This window comes from Pezoporus occidentalis, unplaced genomic scaffold, assembly GCF_034315485.1.
Source record: "Pezoporus occidentalis ecotype Australia unplaced genomic scaffold, CSIRO_AGI_Poc_V1 ctg41, whole genome shotgun sequence".
Taxonomy (NCBI): Eukaryota; Metazoa; Chordata; class Aves; order Psittaciformes; family Psittacidae; genus Pezoporus; species Pezoporus occidentalis.
Genome location: NW_026915736.1, coordinates 1405102 through 1428506, shown reverse-complemented (window position 1 = coordinate 1428506; position 23405 = coordinate 1405102). Strand labels below are relative to the sequence as shown.

The following is a 23405-nucleotide window of genomic DNA, read 5'->3' as shown; positions in this document are numbered from 1 at the left end:
ACCGAAATCCAGACACCCTGTGAATTGTGAACAGCTTTCAGAAGGTATCCAACAACTCCCCAGACCAGAGCAGCTGAAGGACATGCTGAATGGATGGAGGTGTCTAAGCAAAAAGAAGTACATTCTGTTGACTACCATTTGTCTGAACTACTGTGCTGCTAGAAAGGCAGTCGAATGGCCCCAGAAATCAAGCCAAGAAATCAGTTCTTGCTCAGACCGATCATTTTACAGAAGACCCATCCTCCTTTCATCAGGGACAGCAGAAATTACTTGCAGCAGCTTCAACTGCCACCACAAAAAAAAAAAAAAAAAAAAAAAAACAGACCAGATAGTTCATCTCTTATCTCGTGGTTAATTACCTCCATCAAATCTTTTATCAGCTGCATTACTCAGCAACAGTGTTCTTTGACAAGGCTACTGATAACTAAAAGCTTACTGTATTAAAGAGCAAAGGTCTCTCAACTCAAATCTGCAGAAGAAAATTGCAAACCACTATCCAATACCTGGCAGACTGACAACAGCTCCTAGAATCAACGCCACCTCTTAGAAATGTGCATCACAGCATCTCACTCTTGTGAATGACTCTGCTCTGTAATGTGAACTACCACCAACTCAGACTACCAGCAGCCATGGAACTACCCAGTCCCTTCTGCAAATATCCTCAACCCTATTTACAAAATAGGAGCTCTGGGAATATAAAACTTTGCAGCTCCTTTGCCCCTACAACTCATAAGGATTACAAGCAGAATACAAATCCTTCCCAACAATAAAAATAACTAGTTCTTTTGTCAAGAGGAAAGAATACATCAGATATCTTCAAAACATTCTTGAAAGCTGGCTTCAGTGGAGTTTGGTTCACTGAATTACTATTACATTAATGTTTTATTTTCAAGTGGTTTTCCAGGGCTTGTTTGAAAACATATTTCTTAGATTGTTGGCCCACATGCCAATAATATGAAAGTAGCTCAGAATAAACCATGCTTCTCTCATGGTTTAAACAAGTACCACTGTATTTGCACAAACTTTTCAGAGTTAATTTCTAAATGGGATTTAAGGCAGCACTGCACAGAAGCAATACATCTGGGTTGGAAAAAAAATCAGCACATTTTTCTTGCAGAATTTTCTTCAGAAGAAGAAACTTCTCTGTTTCAGGGATACAGTGAAGAGACTCTTCAACTGTCTTACTACGCGTGTGACAGTGAGCCCATCACTGTGCAAACGTGGAAATGCTGCCTCTCCTCCAAGACAGTATCAAAAGCAACACAGCCATCATTGTGTTCTTTTTGCCTTTTTTTTTTCCTGCTAAGAGCACTGTTCTGACCTGCTGGAGCCATTTTTGGAGTTTTCCCTATAAATAACAAGAGGTCTGACCAGCTGGGATGTATATCATATCTGGATTAACACCAAAGTTCTCAACAACTCCAGAGAAAGCAATGGCTGTGCCTTTTATAGAACAGATGAATAATGGTGTCGTGAAGAGGAAAGATTCATTGCTAATCAGGAAACAGGGATATTTCAGTTGCTGCTGCAATAAGCTCTTTGGGGTAAACTTAGGAAAGGCATTCAGTGTTTAAAATTGACACTATGCTCATCAATTTAGCGATATTTTTCCACTGATAAATCTACTAGCACATAGAACCAAAAAATTCCTATTGAAAACATAACTCAAGACTGAATTACACTACTTGGAAGGGGGGAAGCCTGACCGTGTCAAGCACCATACATTAGCCACCAAGTCTTACGCATCCTGAAATCTGCCTTTATTTGTTCTGTCCCGAAGTGGCATAGAGTAGTTAAAAGAAGACAGCAAAAAGGAAGAAAACATTCACACTGGGTAAATACCCCAGCCTCTATGGCTGAAACTATGCTTATAATTCACAGCTAAAATAATAAAATACGGAATAGCTTGTGATGCACAGAAATTACTATGCTCCAAACTCATTTGCTCAGTAAAAACACACTAAAATACTATTCCCTGTAATGCTGGCAGACACACACAAATGAGGGGGGTACAGGGAAAAAACAGGAATAGTTTAATTGCATTCAAAAGACAGGAAATGTTTGCTAGATTGAAGGGGGAGGATCAGTATTTACAAACAATGGTAGCAAAAAAAAACTTCAAGTATATTTAATTACATAGTATACTGCTAAAAAGAAAGTAAGATTGATCAGGAAATGCTCTGTACACCAAGATCTCTATGTCAAAACATATACTACACTTTTTATCAGTAATGTTATTCCAGTGTCTAAGAAAGTAAGATTCATACTTCTTTCTGATTTTAAAAAATTCAAGTTTGGATAAAATTACTTGAGTGTCTCCCCAGATGTTTGGCCTGGAAAAGGAATGCCATATACACACCTGGAACTGCTACAGCTCTCAACCTCTATTCTACAAACTGTAGCTTGCTCGAGTTTGTGGAGCAGTTCTCACAATGCACTAGGCTATAGATTAGTACTTCTACTAGGTATAATTTGAAAAATACATTTTGTAGGAATATGTTATAGAGTAGCAGCCCTGAACAAAGGAATATTGTATCACAGGAAGAAACAAAAGCAAACAAACCCATGCGCACTTCATCGAACAAGCTATTGTGTTTATCATCTCAAGCTAAAGCTTAATTCTGTTAAGAACACATTTCAATGAAACTCAGTTTCCCTCCTATCTGAAATGCAGGAAGGCCTACTCTTTTCCTGGGTAAGCACTCCCATATAATGACTGTGGGGTTTTACTCTGGATGGGTTTGTCAGTTTAGTAATCCCAAGACTGCTTTTGAGAAATACTAACATACTTCAGTGAAAAGGATTCAATCTTCACCTTCAAAGAAGAAACAAGTTTTGCTCTGTCTGTTCTGTTTTAAACGCCTTTTATTTTAACATTACCTCCTACAGTAAAATTGTGGTCAAACCATTTAAATGACCATGATTTTCAAAAAGTTGTAGGAAGAGTAAAGCAAGTTCCTCTACAAGAGCGGAAGGAAACCTGCTGTCTCATGGATTTGATTTACCTCCAATGGACCTCACAACTCATTCCTCTTCCTCCTCATCTACCTTCCCACAGCCCTCAGTAGTTCCTACTACCTGGAAGAGCCACACTATTTGCAGCAGCTATGCCACCCACCTGCTGACTGATGGCCTCCCCTCCATGCTGCCGATTTCTCTAAGGCTTGTCAGATGTGGAAGAACTACACCCCTGCATCAATCCTTGTTGAGAGATTCAAAAAGGTAACTAAAGCCTGTATTTCTTAAAAAAAAAAAAAAAATAAAAATCAAGGTAGAACAGACGGGTACAATTTTATTCCACTTATTTTAAAAGTAAAGACAAAGTCCTTAGGGAAGCAGCTCTTTTTCAAAGGGAGACACAAATACAGCCTTGGGAGAGACAATGTACATCTCCCTCTGACTTCACAAAAGGAGGGTGCCAACCCCTCCTCCCTCTCTTCATGAGCATTCCGATGAAACCCTTTCTGTCCCACGTGTAGCTGTGAGTGAGGACTGGTATGAGTCATCTGACCCACTTCTAGCTGGACTCAGCCTTTTGCTTCCCCCCATGCTGGAACCATACACTTAAACATAGATGTGTTGGTAACAAGCTGTTTAGACCATCACTCTTTATGACACTGCCAGAGAAGCCAGCTGGACTGCTTATGGGTGGTCCAGACACCAGAGACATGGGAAAGAACAGGCAGCTCTTAAATCCGATTTTGAGAAAAGTTAAAGATACAGAAAGCTGTGTGCACCCCTGTTACCCATGGAGGAAACGAAAGCAGAAACGGAGCACAAAACAGCCACGACTGCCAGCTGGCCCTCACCAGGAGTTCCCGAGCTGCTTCTGTCAACCTCAAAGGGTGGAGCCAACCCAAAAGCTCCTGCTGGCCTGATCACTGGAGGTACAAGTTCACAGGAAAAGCATTTTCAGCTGCAGTTGCTATTTTTAAGCCTTAAGTTTAAAGTAAGAGAAGTCTGAAAGATAAGTGCACATGTGATTATGGGATGCTCAAAGTACAGGCAGAGGAATACTATTTATCCCTGTTTCAAGATGTTTATAAGTATTTTTTTTATGGGCACATCACTACTACACAAGCCCTGCTACACAATCAGCTTGCTCTTCATGAGCAAACAATTCACAAAACCCAAAAGCATACAGGGCTGAAATGCCCAATGTCTGCCCATAACAGAAAATGAGAGTATCAGAGCTGCACAATGCTCTTTTCTCAATCCTTACTTCATGGCATGTAGAACTTGAATTTCTAACAGATCAAGTAAGATTAGCACAGTATTAGACTGCTAATCTGAGGTACCTATTTCATGATTAGTGAAAAAGTCTATTATTACTACTTCGACAATGTTAAGGTGTGCTAGACCTGTCAGACCTCAGACATGCAATACATGTTTAGAAAGAGAGCGAAGTACACACGCTGCCATCTAATACCTCCCACAGGGGATTTCCCAGTGCCCTATCTTTACATTTGCAACCTTCATCAAAGAGGTAGGCAGACAGACCTTACCGTTTTGAAACACTAAGGCAATGAGCCTTGTCTTAAAAAAGTTGTTCCAAAGGAGAATGTGAATACAGAAGAACTGAAACATGGGTTTGATTCATTCCTAGCAGGGTTGGGTTTTCGGTTGCATTTTTTGGGGGGGTTGTTGTTGTTTTTTTTTAAACCCAGTATGCATGAGGACTTTTTGAAGACTCTGGACACACTTCCACTTTCTTCCTTGAGTTGTCAAATAGCCTCCTTGCAGGAAGTTTCATGATTGTGAAGGAAATCTGTATTCTTTGCCCTGTCTCAGCTGTGCACATTTGTCCCAGTGCTGTACGGTCACAAATCCTTTAGAAATATATTATCACACACATATGAAATAAATGTGTATGTATTAGGTTATATATTTGGAAATATATACGTATCACGCACCCTGCTCTGCCTGACCCAGACACACAGCTGAAATTCACTGACTTCTTGAGGAAAGCAGAGTCTTTCTGGGTCTTTCCATAAAGTGGAAATAAATACATTTTCAATAAGTGTATTTTATAATGGAAAAGCATAAAATAAACCACTTTGTTATTCTTTATTTGCTTGTTCAAAGTATAATGCAGTTGACTCCAGCTGCTTCAGCCAGTAACAGCAGAATCACACATTTCAGCCCAACAGTGCCCATGACTGGTACTGACAAACACCACCCAGACAAAAACATCACACTGATGAGGTCACATGTACCATATGCTGATCTTTAACACTTTACATCCCCATCTATAGTCCTTCAAGTAAACTACAATGCTTAAACAAATTAAAGCATGATCAGCTTCGCTGCTGCTTAACTTACTACATGTACCATAACAAACACAAGAGCTGTCATAACAGTACAAGTAACTTCTTATTACAGAAACCATTTCAGTTCTAATTATTTGAGTTAGGTCACAGCTGTATTTGTGAAGGCTTACTATCGTTTTGCTTAAAATACTGTATTAACAGATGTATTTGAAAGTGTGTTCATTTTCAGTCTGTAACAGGAGCCACTATAAACCCCACTACATGTTGATTTTTACTTACAAAATATGCATAATATATTGTGAATGCAAAGGAGAAAAATACAAGGATTTGACTTACACATCACATTTCAAGACTACATTTTCTACAGATACTAATCTGACATAGAAAATGCATGTTGTAAATTTTGTCTATCATTTCCTGCAAAGGAATGGAATTTTCATTTCACTGCAAAGCAAAGTACTATGGCAAATGTTCCTGTCTCCTTTACCGTCAAGATCCCCTTGTCACCACCATAAAAAGAACTACATGACTAAACGGTCTGACCATTCCAGATTTATGAATGAGTCACTCCCAGTCCCACACAAGTTCCATGGTGAGAATAACACCATTTATATTCTCTATGAAGCAACAGAGATAAAAGCCACCGGAAACAAGTTGTAGGTTGGTGTTACAGGTACCACACATACAGGATCCAAGGAATTTTTACAGAGAAGGGTGGGATTCAAAGCAGTACACATATAAGGAAAAGTAAAATCAGGTAACATTTATCTGTAAAGAATAAACTTACTGACAAGTGTAATACTTGCTACAGAAAACCTTGCGATGAAAAATGGGAAAAGGCTCATGCAGTGCAGCTCCATACCCTACTCTTAATAATTTCATCTAGCTCTTGTGAAGGTTGTTCAATCTCTTAACAACTGAAACACGTTTGTTTATGCGAAGCGCAGATATGGCATGGGAATCCATGGTTCAGGATTCTCTGAGTCCTTCCAAGGTCTCTTTACTCTTGTTCTGGAAGAACCACTTCTCGTAAGGACAGTAATTTAGTTCTTTGCCTATTCAAACTTTGTTTTCCCTGCCAAGACTAAAAGGATGCCAAGTGTGCTCTTTTCTTTGCCTTGAGCAGCTGTCACCTTTTAATGATAGCACCACCTAATTCATGAAGCCCTTTAGCCCAATAGTTATGTTAAACAGCACTGCATTTTTGATGAGAACTGATCGGAGCAGAATTCATACCAAATGCTTGTCTGCTGCCCATTACTAGTATTACAAGTATACGCAACAATGGAAAACTTACTCAGTAGTTAAGAATTGTATCTGAAGTGAAATGGAGTCTTCCCACACATATTCATCTTTGTTTTGGCAGAAAGGTACTGGAATTTTAGGCACTAACAGCAAAATGCAGTAAAAAGTGTTTTGCTCACCATGGTCTATATGGACTTCATATTGAAAATGTGCAGCCATGAGAGTTTACATCAAAAACTAAACACATTTATAAACATTCAAAGTTAACTCATCTCTGCAAATAATGGCTCCTTAGTTCTGTCTTGTGCTCTAAAGCAGGTTAGCTGTATTCCAGACCAAACAAGGGAGCAAAAAGAACTTCTTTTCTCTTTTTAGAAAAGCAGATTTTTGCAGGAAGTTTACAAAAAAAATCATCTAGGACCTGTTTTGTTGGCAAAGAAAAGGAAAGTTTTCAAGAAAAAAAGGTATACGCAAAAAATACCTTACATTAAGTGACCAAAGGCTAGGAATATAATTTCCAGCATTAACAGAAGAATAACAAGCAAAACAAATGCAGACGATCCTCCCACTTCAGGTATCTTTCAGGATAAAACAGTCTTATAATGATCAAGTTAGTAATTCCACTTAATACACTGCTGGTACATAATTCAGTTAGCATGTTTAAGAAAGTTTCTGTTCCCTCAAGGATATTATCACTTGGTAAAGATCTTATCTGTACAATTAACTTGTAGAACTTTGCAATGAGACAGTGCTAGCACTGCAAACATGTCTACAGGAGGTATTTCTAAAACTTCTTATAACCTTTCAAATAAAGAAATCTTTGCACTATTCATCAGGGAGCTCAATTTTATTATGTTTCTACATTCCATATGTGTGCAATATCCAGTTAAGATGCAAATTTTGGATGCCTTAGTACTTTAAAGGAATCTCTGTCAACAACCTCCTCCTAATGTTAAAACAGACAATTTAGGTCTCTCTTGTCACCAAACTACTTCTGATACAGAACACTAGCCTCCATCTTAGGCTTTAATAGGTACTTGTTTGGTCAATGAGAGGGGGACGAAAACTCCTCCCACACAAAGTTGCTCTCAACATGTCAAAAATGGAGACCAAGAGTTAGGGAGACCAAGCTTGTATCTGGAACTATTTTTCATAAGCTACTGCTTTGTACCAGGATCTGGTCAACACCTCCTTTAAAACTGAAGTGCTAATGCTGTTAAACACAGTATTATTTACTAAGACACTATAAAGCCACTTGTTCACATGATACATTTTCAAAGATGACAGTTTGTAGGCACCTCCCAAATTAAGGTGCTTCTATGTCTAATACTATATCAGTAAATACTCCTTGAAGTGAAAGGCCTAAAATGCATATAGCAGAGCTATGTTACTGCCAGCCAGGCCTGGCAATAGGATTGTTTTACAAAAGGCAGTCCTTCTCATATATTCAACTTGTTTTACTCAGCTCATCTTGCAAGGAACCAAAAGGAGATTGCCAAGAAGAGACCGATTACTATTACTGGAACAAATGTTATCAGAGACATGATCTTGATAAATTTCAGGCAAAGGACAGACGCTAGTGCAAGTATTTGCTTTTTAAAATGCATCTGGAAGATTGTGGCTGGACTCTGAGGGTGAATTTACACTTCACAGCACAGCTGATTTAAGAGGTCACTGCTGCCAAAGGAGGATATCCCACTCTGTGTTGCATCATCCTAACTCCCTCCCTAGAGGAAGCCACAGCACTTGCTGCACCCTGGACTAATCCCCAGCTCAGCTCACTAACATCACAAGCTTTCTCCCACCCCCGGTTTTAAAAAGCAAGGTTGTGCTGGCTTAAAAGGCTGAAGGCACCTAGTGTGGGGTCCAGTAGTGGGAAATGTCCTTTGCGGCAGAGCCAAGCTGTTTGAGCAGCTCGAGCCACAACACGTAACCTCACCTGACAAAAACCATTGAACTCGTTTGGCTTCCCTACCAGCGACACCCAAGAGCACCAGCCCTTCCACAAACTGAACCTCCCTCTCCTTTGCCCAGGATTCTCTCTCAGTCGCTTCTCTTTTTCTAGCTCTATATTTGGTACTGGGGAAAAAAACAACATCTTCGTGAAACAGAAGGGAAGAAGGGGTGTCGGGACAAAATTACATAGCATTTATTCAGGACCATCTGTTATTCCAAGTCTCAAAATACTATTTCTGTACCACCGCAGCGTACCATCCAAGCCATAAGAAAGAATTTATGGCTATTCAAGTTGAAATCAGTTTCAGCAAAAGCTGAAATGTATCAAATATTTTTCTAATGTCAGAGAAAAGATTTTTAAACCTTCTCCTGAAGAGGTGGGGGAGGGAATAATCTCTTGTTCTTTAAATACACATGCTAATATATTAACATGTTTCTAATTAATGAAAAAGGCATTAAAATTAAGGCTACTGGAAATTTCAGCATGCTTAGAAACAACAGCAAAAGAAAGTCTTTTTTTTTCTTTGTAAAAATTCACATTTTCTGCTATTCATTCTCAAAAAAAAAAAAAACCCTAGTAAATCAGATACCACTGTATTACTGCAAAGACCTAGAAATGAAAGCCCAGCTTCAGAAGGGAGGATATTATCTTTCATCTGCTCTACAACTGATGGTACTGCTTAACCTTTAAAGGAGTCAGGTATTTTACTTAAAGGTGGTTCAATAACATGAGTTGCACAGTATTCCTTGACATGATCAGATTCACTAGACTCAGATACAGTATGGGATATAATCTTTCACAAAATGAGCAATAATCTCTGGCAATAATCAATAGGACATTATTCCTGTAACAGAAGTTGACCACAAAATGCACTTAAAGATAATAAACACATGGATTTTAACTAAGCCAAATGTAAAGTACTTATACAGTAGTACATTTCTTACCTGATAGGGCTGAAAGGCACTATCATCAGTTATAAAATCCAGCTGTTTGTCCACAAGGAATTCTACTGCAGTAATTGAATTGTATACACTTTTTCCAACCAAGGGCTTGAATGTCTATTAGGAAAAAAAATTAAAATTAACCGATTAAAAAAAAAAAAAGCTCAGCACATCAAACCTCAAGGACTAAGGAAATACTGATGTAATTATTCCATCAAAACAAGTTAAAACAGAATAAAAATTACTAATTATATAAGAAAGGAGGATTTGGGGGTTTGTCGTTTTCCCTTTGTGCCGTTGGTGGAAAACCAACTAGAAAAGGGAACTACACCATATATTTTCCTTTCCCTTATTGTGCTTGAGCAAGAGCATTTACCACAGAAGCTCGAAGTACAGGAGCACGATTAGATCTTAAACATACAGCTTAGCAGAGAGATCCTCTCTCTGCCTGCAGGACTAGCTAGCGCAGTGGTAATTACAGTAAGGACGCTGAAGTGGAAGCAGACTGCAGATGTGAAACGTCCCGTCGTCCCCCCCCCCCCGCCTTCCTGTTCTGAAATCGTTCACCTTGCCTGGAGTCACCCGTCTCATTTCCCTGCTCTGACTGCTGCTGCCGCCCCCGCTGCCGCGCCTCCCTGCAGCAACCGGCTGCTCCGGCGCAACGGCTCTGGAGGCGACAGCGCTTGGTCCAGGGGCTTTTGCAGTGGGGCCGGGAGGTTTCCTGCCAACATTCCAGTTGGACAACTGGCCCCTCGCCGCCTCCCCAGCACGTGGAAGCAGGAAACCTCCTGGCCCCGCTGCAAAAGCCGGGCATGGGGAAAGGGGAGCAGGGAATAACGGGCTCCCCGACGCCCCCATGCAGGCAGTCTTTGCCCAAACCCTCCTCCCTCGCCCCCGCCTAGCCTCGCCCAGGCGCTGTGGGATGCGGTAGGCGAGTGGGAAGGGAGCCATGACTTCAGTGGATCTGCCCCGAGAGGGGACGAGCAGGCGGTCCCCTCCCCTGCTGGTTGGGTTTCCTGTAACAGAAGCGCAAGGAGAACGTGACTGAGTGGGGATGTACCAAGGGGATGAGTCAGGTGAAAAGGAAATCCCAGCGGATGAAGAGGAGAGAAAATGCCGCTCTGAAGACACACAAGAACAGCAAGAGGAAGGCACGGGTGAACAAAAGAAATGACTAGCAGAAAGAACATGCAGGATATAAGGGGAAAACAAACATGGAGGGACAGAAGAAATAGAGGAAAGTTATTCTATAGGACAAACCAAAAAAAACAGTAATGGGGTAAAACAGGAAAGGAAAAAAGCCCTTTGACATCGATTCTAAATTTAAAATGCAGGAGGAAAAGGCAAAGAGGAGAAGAATTAAAGGGCAGGTCAAACCCCATGAAGCACTGTGCAAATGCTACACTAACACATGTAAGATGCTGCTGTTGGCAAAAGGACATCACTAGCTCACTTGCAACACCCCACAGCAACAGACCCCAAGGACTTACAAGGAGAGGACAGGATCACCAATGCCTGTTTAAAGGTGGGGAAAATGAGGCACAAAGCAATTCTGTAACTTGACAAAAGCCAGCTAAGCAGGACAGGAGCAGCAGTGACCTGCTCCCAGCCAGCCTGCAGGCAGACTGTCAGAAATGCACTCAAGGTTTTATCAGACTTCATTACCTATTTTATAAAGGTGTTGCCTTGCAATTAGGCTAAATCTAACCCAAATCTCTGGAGCTTCAGCTGTGGCACTTACCAAACAAATGAGAGAATACTTCATTGGAGATACATAATACTTTAACAAATCTATCCAACTTTACAAATGCTCAGATGTAATTGTTCTGCATTCTTGTTTCCCTTTCATTCAAGGTTTCACTTCAGCTGTTACCTTTTCTCTCACATAAACAAGGAAAAAAATAACCCCACTCTATCAGCCAGCCAGCCATCTCAACAGGGTGACTAGATGAAAGCACTGGAGGGGGCAGAAGATTATGATAGTATGCTAACTACAGAGTCTAAAGAGTAAATAATTATTTAACCTCTAATAGTTATGAAAGGGCCTTTGCTCTTGCATCACTTTTCTATAATGGATCTTGTATTGCTAATGGTTTGAGTTGAGAGGGTGGAGTTCACATCATGAAATTGCCAAGCATTGGGTGTATGAATCCAAAAGCAGGCAACCTTTCCTTTAAAAAAGTCGATGTTGTAGTGTCTTTCGGTTCTGAACTCATCCCCACAGCTTCAGAAGCACTGTTCTAATTTTTCCTTTCTAACTTTCTGGGCTATTATTCAGGTCAAGAAACATGTTTCCGACTACAAACAACAGGACATACCACATCATTAGCCAAAATGAAACCACGTGGAATGTGGCTCACAGTTATCATTCAGGATTCAGACAGCACTACAGATTAAGGTACTCATAAGCCACTGGTTTATCTTACTGCTGGTATTAAAAGAACTAGTTCCAAATATAGATCTGCGACCGTGATTATTCTGAGAAGAGAAACGTAATGCCTTCTCACTTGCTTTCATAGATCTAAGCCTCTAGGCAGGCCAACGCCCCCAAAATATGCATGTGGAGGATGCAGGCTATCCCACAAGCACAGAGGAAAAATATGTAAATAAATAAAGCAAAACTGCCATGTCACACACCTCCTCATCTGTGGATATCTGCTCAGCTGCACACAAGTTCAGATTTTTCAGGCACTATTAGAAAATATTTCCACTATCAAAGAACAACAAAACCCCACCCTTTAATAAAAGCAGGCCTTCCTGGGAAAGCAAAGTCCAGACTCCATCAGCTCTGGGAGATAGGCAGGCCACCAAGGACAGGAGAGGGATTTGAAAAATCTTAATACAAAAGACATGACCAAACTTCACACCACACATCACGTATGCACAAAGAAAAACAGACTAGGAGCACAACAGGCAAGAGTCAGCTACTAAAGGCAAGCATACGAGGCATGTAACAACATGAAAATAGATGTAAGAAGGTCCAACAAGCTCCTTACAGACTTTCAGAGGAAGACGCTCCCTCTTTCCGTTCCAGAAGTGGAAGACAGCTCCCTGGGAGAATAAAGCTTACTGGCTGAAACCAGGAAAAACTGAACCTCTTCAAACAAAAATCTCTCTTTCAAACTTGCATAAAGCTTCCTTTTACCATCCACATTAACCCAACTCCCTTAAGACCACAGTTAAGCAAAGGACTCAATTTTAAGTGACATCTGACTTAAGCACTCTTCTAAGCAGCTGCTTGGAAAAAATCCCACTTTTTTTCCACCAGATTTCCCTGCTTGGCCAAAGGCAGCTCTGTGAATACACACACACACACACACACTTTGCTCTGCCTCCAAGTTCCCTGATACTGAATAAACCATATTTCTTACTTTGGCCCCCCTGCCATCCATATCCACAGCTCATACAAGAAACAACCTGCCTATGACAGGTGCCCGGCACTGAGACCAAGAAGAGTTGGTTTTGGACCTTCTGGATAATTAAGCAGTTTTTCAGAAAATATTAAGTACCATCATGTCACAGCAAACAATCTCAAAGGTATCCAAAGGCACTCACCATATACTTGCAAACAGAGCAGATTACTCACGGACTGCTTTTCCTAACGCCCAGTAACACAACTCATCTATTTATTTATTGTTTCAAAACCCCCATGGCAACCACAGGCCCCACTTTCTCGAAGAAGCAGTACTGAACAAGCACACAGTGCGTTTTTACCTCAGTCTAACACGATGAAGCAGCTGGGGACGTGGTGAGCCGCCCGCGCGGTGGGAGCCTGAGCAGGCAGTTCCTTGGCACCGGCCAGGGCTCCGGGAGCCACCGCACCCCGGCTGCTGCTGGCTGGCGCTGCCAGGCCGTGACACCCCGGAGGCTCACTGCAGCAAGCGCTCGGGTTACAGCTAAGCCCGCAGCTGCTGTCCGGCTCATCCTGCACGTACCACTGCCTCCCAGGAGGGAGCCTTCAGCCTGCTCGGCTGCGCAACCCGCGCCCCAGCCGCGCATTTCCCTATGCACAGCCACTGCCTTTGCTCTATTAAAAAAACAAACATAAAACAAACAAAAAAAAAACCTCTCACGAAATTTATGCCGTAAAATGAACTAAAAATATAAAAATGTATTCAAGAAAGCTAGTCTTACGCTAAACCCCGTAACATTTTATAGGCTTTCCTCTTTAAACCAAAAAAGAAACCGACAAGATCGTGTAAACATCATTTCTACCTACTATTCAGCAAACTTTTCCACACATTGTTCTTTAGCCTCGCTGGCTAGTCTGCAATAGCGCAAAACCTGGCACCTTTTCATTATGACACTTAATAATTCAAAATAGCTGGCGATGTCTTCCAAGGCCTGTTTGTTGCCATGGTTTGTACTCAAAGGCAGAATTACCGAGTGGAAAAGAGCGGAAGACAAAGCAGATTTGACATAAAAACCGAGCGTCGAGCCTTCTCGCACTCCCTACGGAAAAGCTCGTTCCCAGCCAAGGCGTTACTCCGGGCGGGACTCTCCCAGGCCTTCCCCAGAAGGGGTGGTGGAGGCCGCACGCAGCAACCGGCAGAACGGGGGTGGGGGTGAGCGGCCTCACAGGAAGGCGACGCGGCCCGACAAGCAGGACCCCCAGCACACACGCCCGGCGGAGGCACCGTACGGCACCGCGCTCCGCCTCACCGCTAACGGCTGGGCAACGAGCCCCTGAAGTTGAACAGCCGCTGCCGACCGGCAGAAACGCAACCTCGCCAAGCAATGGGAGCGGGAAATCGATTCCTTCATCTCCGCTCCCCCCGCTGGCTTTCCCCGAGAGCGTGGGCCGCCTCCGCCCGGCTCCCCGGCGGGGGCAGGGACGTGTCCGGTACTCCGGTACTCACAGCGCTCAGACCCACGTTCACCTGCCTCCGGGCTGAGCACAAAGCCGCCGCCTGCCGCGTGCGCGCCCGCGGAAGCCCGCCCGTCACGTGCATCCCTCCGCACATCGCGGTGAAGGGAGCGGGGGAAGAAAGACTCGACAGCCCCGTGAGCCTGGGGCCCCGGAGAAGACACAAAGACCGCAGGGGCCCCTCAAAAAGTTAAATATGTCCGCGGAAGGGGGGGAGGGGAAGAGGCGCGGAGGAAGCCGCGGAAGCGCCCCCCACCTCCCAGTTACGGCTGCGGATTCACCGAGCCCAGCCTACTCCCGCCCCCCCCTCGTACTCACCTCGCTCGGCGGCCCGGCCCGCAGGACCTCGACGCCCGCCTCAGCCTTTGAACTCACAAGGAAAATGGTTCTCGCCTCGCCGCTTCCGGGTCGGACCGGGCGGCCGCGCCGGGGGCGGGGACGGCGGGGCCGGGGGAGGAGAAGGAGAAATGCTCGCCGCCCGCCCTTTGTAGGGCCGGCGCGGGCTAGCGCGCAGCTGGGCCCGCTGCGGAGGCCCCGACGCGTCCCCGCTGCTGGGTCATGGCGCGCTGCCGCCGCTTACATAAGTGCGGTCGCGAGGTGCGCAGGGCCGGCCATGGCAGCGCTCAGCCGGGGCGGGAGGAGCCGGAACGCACAGAGACGAGCCGCCGGCAGCGGAGCGAGAGGAGCACGCCGCGGCAAGGGGCGGCGCTCGGCAGGCGGGGGGACGGGCGGGCAGCCACATCCTGCGGGGCGGAGCCGCGGGCCACGTGTGGCAGTGGCCCGGGCGCGGAGCCGGGACTCCCGGGGGCCAAAAGCCTACCGCCTCCACCAGCGCGGCTAGAGCGCGGACCCTGCAGCCTAGTTCACGGCCCGAAGAGCCGGCAGCGTGGCAGGGCTGCCCCTCGAAAGGCTTTCCCCATCCCTCCCTGGGGTGAGCGTTTTGAAGCCAGCAAACGAGGGCTAGGAATCTGTCCACATTCATGTATCACACACCCCCACACCCCCCAATAAAACCCAAACCACCAAAACCGGAAAGGGAGTGTCAGGGCTGACCTCAGAGCCGAGTCGGGCGCCCAGGGCTGCCCCGCTGCCCTCGCTGCGCCGCCAGGCACGGTTAAAAGCCCCCAGGGGCTGCTCAGCCAAAAGCCTTTCACGAACAGCAAAGCACGCCTCGCCCTGATCAGCAAGTATTACAGCCCGTCAACTGGTGCAAAACGTTCTCAAGCACAATTTTCTAGTTTTTAGCGTACCATCTATTTTATCCTTTATGACCAAAAAATAATACATAAAATATGTTTTCCCATCGTTGACCAGAAGTTACTGTGGCAACAACTGGTTGTTTACAGTTTAGACAAAAACATAAATTCACCTGACTTGTCAGGGGTGGGGGGTAAGGTTAGGGAAGTGCACGGTGCACTCTCTAGTGAGAAAATGGTTTCCAAACAGAAATATAGCAAGAAGACCTGTATGGCATTCCCTGAGTTTAGCTCAAATACACAAACATTGATAGAAGGAGGGAAAAAAAAAGAATAGGAAGTTCTCAAGAGGGGGTTGCAATAGAGGCATTTTTTCCTCCGAACCCTTTAAACATAAACAGCTGTACATTTTTTACTTCACGGAACAGAAAAGAAAAAATACAAAGTATGTAGTTTGCCAAGAAAGCATGAGAATAATGGGGAATCAATGCATGACTACCCCTCTGTTCTCATCTTGAATTACTCCAAATGATGTAAGCTTAAAGGTGTACTGAAATGCTATAAAATACTGAGCCCTGAAATAATAAAATACTTAAGTACAGTTAAAAACTGAAGTTGAACTGCAAGGTTCTCTACCCACCATGGACTTGTCTCCAGCAACTGGATTTCTTTCACAACAGGTTGTGACACTGCATGCACACAGCAGGTCAGGAACCAGGCTACCTGTACATGGGTTTTGTACGCTTCTCAGCCTACGCTCAAGCCACGGAACTGCAGAACTGCGTTTTGTTCTGAAGGGACGCTGGCAGAGGTTGTTTCTTGTATTGATTTTCCCTTTTAAGTGGTCCTGCAGCCCGGCGAGCTGAGGCAGCTGAGCAGCCTTATATGGCTGCAAGGCTGCAGGGAGGTGGCGGTGCCCTCAGCAGTCTCCATCTATTCCTGACCAGCCAAGCGGGACAGTTGCTACTCTCGTCTCCGACACCCCTGCACAGCCCCTCACCAGATCCTCTTGCCCTCAGGGCCAGCCAGAGAAAAGCTGCCTTCTACTGCCAGCAGAGCACAGGCCTCACTAACCCCCCCTGCTCCCCTCAAAACACAGCCCCTGCCCCTACCTGGCCATGGTTGGGCTGCACTTCCTCATCTCCAGAGAAAGAATTCAACATCTAGTGACACCATTTTGACCTGACTTCTTTCCAATTGCTTCTTCTCTAGGGTAGGGGGGAATAATGCATTGTCCACTTTCACCAGTACCAAGACAGGTCATGAAGCAGCAGAAACTAAAACGCATCCTTATCCCACCCCAAAAGCTGTGCCGAAGTGCTGCCCATTCTCTGCCACCAAACAGCAGCAGGGCAGCGTGTCCCGTGAAGGGGGGACTCGTTCACAGACTTGGTTCTTCAGAGGCCTCAGCACCTCTAAGAAATAAAACTTAACCTACCAGTAAAAGCTGACACAAGGAAATATCCTGAAGTCATACTTTACCAAGTAGTCAAGAAATAAAGTGTCTTTTCCAAACTTAATTCTGCACTTGTGTGATCTTCTTACTTAATATCTAAATTTAACACATTATATATCAATATCTAAATTTAAGCACATTTTAGATTACCTCCAAGAAGTACTGAACATCCCAAAGACATCCTTGCTACTACTACCACCGAATTCATGCACTTCTCGTATAGTTTCAGGGGTTTTGTTTCTTGTTTTACCATTTCTCTCAAGTAAGAGTCCAAATACAAACAGTTATTTCAGGAAGGGCAAATGGAGAAATTATGCCTATTACAGAGCACAGCATATACTATTAAACTAATGGTGCTGTGATAGCTGCGTGGAATGTAGTGCAACTGTCAAAGCAGGCAATCCTTAATAATACCCAAGACAGACACTGTTAAAATACAAATCACAAGACTGTCTGGAGGACAGGCAAGTTTGCCCGTTTGGACAAAGCTTTATTAATAGACTGCGACTTAGTAACAAAGAATATTAATACCCACTGCAGCACCACCTATTCATTACCACAGAGGGATTTTGCTGAAAACTCTCAAGTGGCAGCAGTGTGGAATACTAACCCAGCAACTCTTGTTTCCAAGGGTTTCACTTTAAGTCAATCTCAGTAAAAATCCACTAAGTGGGAAACATCTTTGAGAGTATAAAAAAAAATAATGAAGTTGCTACTGGTACAACTGCTAATGTAAGTATACTAAGGTAACATAAAGGGAAGTTTACATCATTATGGCTTGCTAAATTTACCGCAATATATATGTGTGCCTTCTCAAAAAAACACAGATTTGCCATGTAAAGGCACTAACACTCAATTTTGAACTAGAACTTTAAAAATCAGAGCCTTAAGAGTCCCAAAGCCTATGTAAAGTATTCCTACCAAAGCTTTGTTATGACATTTGCAAAATACTACACTTTAAAGTAGCTTATTTAATAGTCACATTATTTTAGCACTGTATCCAACTACTGGTTGCTTCATCTCATAATCAGGCCTGAACTCTGTCAAACCAGCCATACTACAAGCTTGCAGAACAGAGCTGCCTTTGTTCTTTGGCACTGCCAGTCCCCTATGGAATCGGGCAGCACACTGAACTGCACTCCGCAAACAATCCCTGACCTTCAATTACTGTCTTGGCTCGCTGCCACAGGATACATGTATTACACAGTGTGCCCTATTTTGCAGATAATCGCGAGAACTACAGATAATCATGAATATCAACGGGAAAACACAAACATTCCCTTCCTAAAATCGCAATTGTAACTTCAACTACAGCAAAGCGTTCCTCTGGTGTGCCGCAGCAGGACACCCGGCCCGGGCTCAGGCCATGCATGTGAGGATGGCAATACTGCGGGGTTTGTATTTTTAGAGACCGCATGAAAAATTCCAGGTGGCGTACGGCTTTGCCTTCCTCTGCTGGAGGTTTTCGGTTGCGGTTTTGTTTGCTTTGTGGCGGAAGGCATGCCGGGTTGTGCTGGCATGGTTCTGCAAAAGCTGCTCTTTTTCCTTTTCTTTTTCCCTTTTAGAACACTGGCAGGTCTTTCACCCAAGCGCCCTGACACAGAGGCGTTTGCTGGTGCCCAGCAGGGCTGGCTGGGGCCAGGGCCAGCTGCAGCTCTTGTGCCTGCAGGCTGGCTGCCTGCCAGCACCCAGGCCCTGAGTCACTGCCCGTCGGAGAGGCTACTGGCAGGGCGCTGCTGCCAGAAACACCACAAGGACATCAGGAAACTAAAGCACACACGGCTGGGAAGGGGTGGTGGTGAAAGTTCTGCTCTAACCCTCCTTTTGTTTCTTGGCGGCAGTAAACCCGCGTAACTGCAAACCACGCTACTTCCCCACACCTCGCCCGAGGAACCCATCTGTGTGATGCTGCTGGCAAGGAAAGAGCACATGTAAATATTGCGAATGAGTAAATATTTAAACTTCAAAACAAATGAAAGTTATTTAAACCAATCTTCATCATTTAAATTAGCATTTTTCTACTTATCTTCTTCCTGTGTGTGCCACCTTACATTTGCTTAGCAAGCAGAACTTTTTCATAGCGATACTCCTGCAGAAATAATACAGTGTAAGAGCAGAGCTACATCAGTCTCACATTAGTGGAGAAATAAACTTTCTGATTACATATTTTTACAAACCAGCTGAGTTCAAATGGTGTACTTAAGTGCAGAAGCCGAAGTCCAAAGGAGGAATTAATGTGTGTGAAACAATCATTACTACTAAGGCTGCAACAGCAACGTCTAAAATAAACTGTCATTTTTAGGTGTCAGTTCATTGGGCAAATTCTTCATTTAAACTCTACGTTGTGGTTATGGAGGTGGATAAATCTCACTTCCAGACATGTAAAAACCTCACTAGGCTATCTTTAGTAATTTTTCCAAATTGAGAAGCTGAAGACAACAGTGTTGGGCAGCTGAGTTCAATATGGAGGAATATGAGGAACAGTACAATTAATACAGTTGCATAGCAGCACTAACTGATCTTACAGTATATTTCAAATTAATCCAATTTAAAATATAGTTTATATCTTTGCAATACTTTCAGTCAAGTTTCAAAATAACTTTTGTCCTTCCCTGGGCAGGCACCATGGGGTTTAATGCTGCGTGCATCAACGTGACTGTGCAATTTTCTCCATTACTTCATCCCCATCTACTTCATCATACCAGTACCGTAATTTGCAGCTCTGGGAATAAGCTCTGATAGTAAACTTGAACTACTTTTGTGGCTGAATTGGTGTCCCTGCTGCAACAGGAGACCAATAATCATGGTAAAAGAAAGAAGCAGGCACTAAAAATAAAAAATAGTGCATCACTGTAGGCGATAGTATTGCATAAGTTCTCTTATTTTGCATGAGTTTTCTGCTAGTGTTTAAATGATCTGCAAACTTCAGAAACTACAAATTTTGAATGCTGACAAATAATTTCACAGTAAGTTGCTTTCAATCCTTCTGTTTAAAAAAAAAAGAAAAAACAAACAAACACACATACCCCACCCCCACCCCCCCAAAAAAAAAGAAAAAAAAAAACCCCACAACAAACACCAAAAGCCAGAAACCAACCCATCCTTTGTACAAATTTAAGTCATTGTTTCAGGTCTCAGCTACCTAAACAGTATATTTGACAATTGCTGCCCCCAGTTTATTTTCTTCCTAGCCCATTCTACATCTCCCTCTAATTCAGCTTCTGTTAGCAGCCTGCCGCTGACATTTTTCTATTTAGCCTCTGCAGCATGCCATTTACAGATACAAATCCCTGTACTTAGAACCTATAGAACAGTGCTCTAACTCCAGATTTACGTTCAAACACAAAATATTGAGCAGTCTCTCAGGCATCCCTTTGTGAATGTCTGTCATCTCAAGCCTAACATCACTATAACGGATGTATTTTCCTATGCCCTCTCCTTTCATTAGCTGAGCAAAAATGATGTGACCCTGCCACTCACTCAAGTCCAGTAATATCAGTGTCATCTTTAAGTGTGAGCTGCTCTTTCTCACTTCTGGGTCCAAGTTACATGAAATGTCTGCAGATCTTTCTTATAAAGCTTATGAAACATGTGGGTTTGTACTTATCCCCACAGTTCAGAGCACCAGCCTACACTCATCCTGCATTTTGATTACTGAAGCCTACTTTACTCTGGCCTTAATAAACACACACATGTTCAGATCCATTCAAAATGCTGCCACAAACGTCACTGGCCTACAGTGTCCCCTCTACGCACTCTGTCCCCCAGCAGTCCTGTCACATCAAACTGCACTTTCAGGAACAGCAGCTCCCAATCCTGCCATCACTCACTTACCAATTTCAGGAACAGCTTACTGGCAACACTGGTAAAGCTGATCCATTGACATATTTCCATTTTCTCCTTAAAACTCTGCTCTGCTGTACTGACCTCTGAAACCTTGACAATGGCTTGGCCAATGCTTTATGGAAGCCTCATGAGCAATGCCTCCTACTTCCCATCTGCCTGTCTTTGTGTGTCAACTGCCCTTGACTTACTTTCAACTTTTACCTCAGTGGAGAAAAGAACCCTTTTCATTTTGTGTTAGTTCCACAATTCACTGCACAATGGAATTCTGGATTTTCATATGAGTTTCCAAGTGTCACAGCAGTGCGCTACAACAGTCATTAACCTTAGGACTGGATTCTGTCTTCCACAAAGCAAGCACAACAGCTTCAAGTTCATAATGTTCTTACCCACACTCCTTCTGCAATATTCTTCAAACCCTTTTTAACTTGGGTGCCATCCATGTTTTTCAGTATTCACACTTCTTCAGCCTTCTTAGTTTCCATCACAATAATGCCAAACTCCCTCCAACTTGTTTCTTGGCTTTATTCTTTTCTTCCAACCCTATCGCCAACATTCACAATACTCTTGCATTCTTTTCCCCAGACTGACTGGACGTAAAATTCATTTACCCAGCCTCACCTCCAGAAAAACAACCTGATTGAGAACATCAGCTTTAGGCTTCTTACATCCCCTGAATTGCCGCTCTTCTGATTCAGCACCTGACACTGCCTCCCTCTCATACTTCCAACTAACTGAGGTCTATTAGAGAACAGGACTCCACCTTTCAACCTCCCACTACTTCCTGCCCCTCTCATACTACATTCCCATTTGCCTCACTGAAGCTTGTCTCACTTCCTGAGAGTCACCCAGATCTAGCTTTCGCAAGATCCCTTTTTGGTTGTATTCTCCAGAGCTTAAAAACCTGCCTCACTTTTTTCCATCTCACCCCCTATGTCCTTGTTAACTTTCATTTCCAAAACACTATTTTTTCCCCCAATTCTTCTGTTTGTTTTTCACTTCTTCACTGCCACTCTCCTCTTCTCTTTCCTTTGTCTAAGGCATTTTATTCACCAGCTTAGTCAGCCTCCTGCCTCTTAAATGGATTGCATTTTATTGTGCTCTTTTCTATTTGCTCTCCTCCAAAACAACTCAGGTACCTCCTCACCACACAAAGCTTGGATTCCCACCACAGTTCAGGCTCCCTGATTGCTCAGGCTGCTGGCAGGCCCTGCAGTCCAGGGCCGCCTCCTGGAAACAAGCCACTGGCTCCATCTGAGGAGAAACGTGGTGTGGTTCCAAGGGAGTCTCATGCCAGGCATCACTTCCTCTGTTACGGCAGTGGTGAGAATGCACCCGTGCTGATGTTTTCCATTCCCACAGCCCTATGACAGTATCCAAGCAACTCTTGTAGTATCAAATGCTTTGCATATATACCTGACACCACACTCAGGGCAAGCAACATATTCTTAACATCATGCTATGAAATGGTCACTTGAGTAGACTGTAACAACTCAGTTAAGTAGAAAGTCTCTACAAGGAGCGGAATTGGCTCTTGAAACAGAGCTGGGATCAGGAGAAAAAGGTATGCTAAATAGGAGCTGCTGTTTGGAGCTACCTGGCATAACAAAAGCCTCAAAACCATAAAAAAGGTCAAGTACAAAAATCTTGGGAGAAAAAAAAAAAACAACCACCAAGAACAGAGAGCAGTGAGCAGTATTTTAGAACAACACCTTCTGTGGAAGCTGAAAGAGGGAAATACCTGCTTCAATTATCATATGAATGAAGCTGTTACACATAAATGTGGATTTCATTTCTGAGAAGTAAAAGACGCCTTCCTCCAGTCTTTACATTTATTCCCTTTTACTGATAGCAGTGTGCTTTACTGTTTGTCAGGCAGAATAAGAGCCGTGGAATAAGCACATTCAATTTGCAATATATTCAGAATGGGAGTTTTTTTGGTGAACAGTCAAAGGCTACAACTTCTGTTCCTTTCTCCCTCTCTGAGTTCATTGTCTCCAAAAGATTAGAAACCCCATTTGCCAGTTCTGCAGGCTTTCTATCTGGCTATCTCTGGATTCCCTTAATAGGGAAAGGCTATTCAGGGAGGGAGAGGATTACTCATTTTGGATTCAGTGCTTCTGTGCTCTCCTAGTCTCAGCTTGTTGGGAGTGAGGACATACTTGGACATTTCTGTGTTCTGCGATATATCCTGTTCATATCCTGAACATGTACACTTTAAGCATGAGAGTATCTTACCTTAAAAGTAGTATTTTCCTATTTCCAAACAGTAAAACTTATATTAAGTAACATCACTGCATTGTGTTTTAATGATCTCCATAAAAAGCTCCACCTTACTGAGACAACATGCTAGTGTATACTTCTCAAATAAAAATACCAGACTGTTCACCTCACCTTTGTGTGTCATGTAAACAGGGAGAGATACAATCTAGTTTCAGACTCTATACAGAAATACCTTTTAACCTTCTTAAGCAGTCTGTTTTCCTGCTATGATTGTTTTAAAATCATATTGTGACTCTCAAGACATCCCACACAGAGATACAGCTGCTAACACATTAGTTTGATTCCTGACTCTATAGTACACAAGGTTTGGGAAAACTTCTCAAAGACAAAAACTGCACAGGCACAAG

The 23405-nt window shown here is 43.6% G+C and overlaps 1 protein-coding gene across 5 annotated transcripts in view; it reads right to left on the bottom strand.

Annotated features, from left to right (window-relative positions):
- Positions 1 to 23405, bottom strand: part of JMJD1C (jumonji domain containing 1C) — a 164430-nt gene that overhangs the window by 46779 nt on the left and 94246 nt on the right. For 4 of the 5 annotated variants that reach the window (XM_062633977.1, XM_062633978.1, XM_062633980.1 and 1 more), the window contains one exon: positions 9417 to 9530. In XM_062633977.1, the coding sequence (XP_062489961.1) occupies positions 9417 to 9530 (114 nt within the window). Of the gene's footprint in view, positions 1 to 9416; positions 9531 to 14598; positions 14830 to 23405 lie in introns of those variants that run through there. The other variant, XM_062633981.1, reaches the window with a different exon arrangement.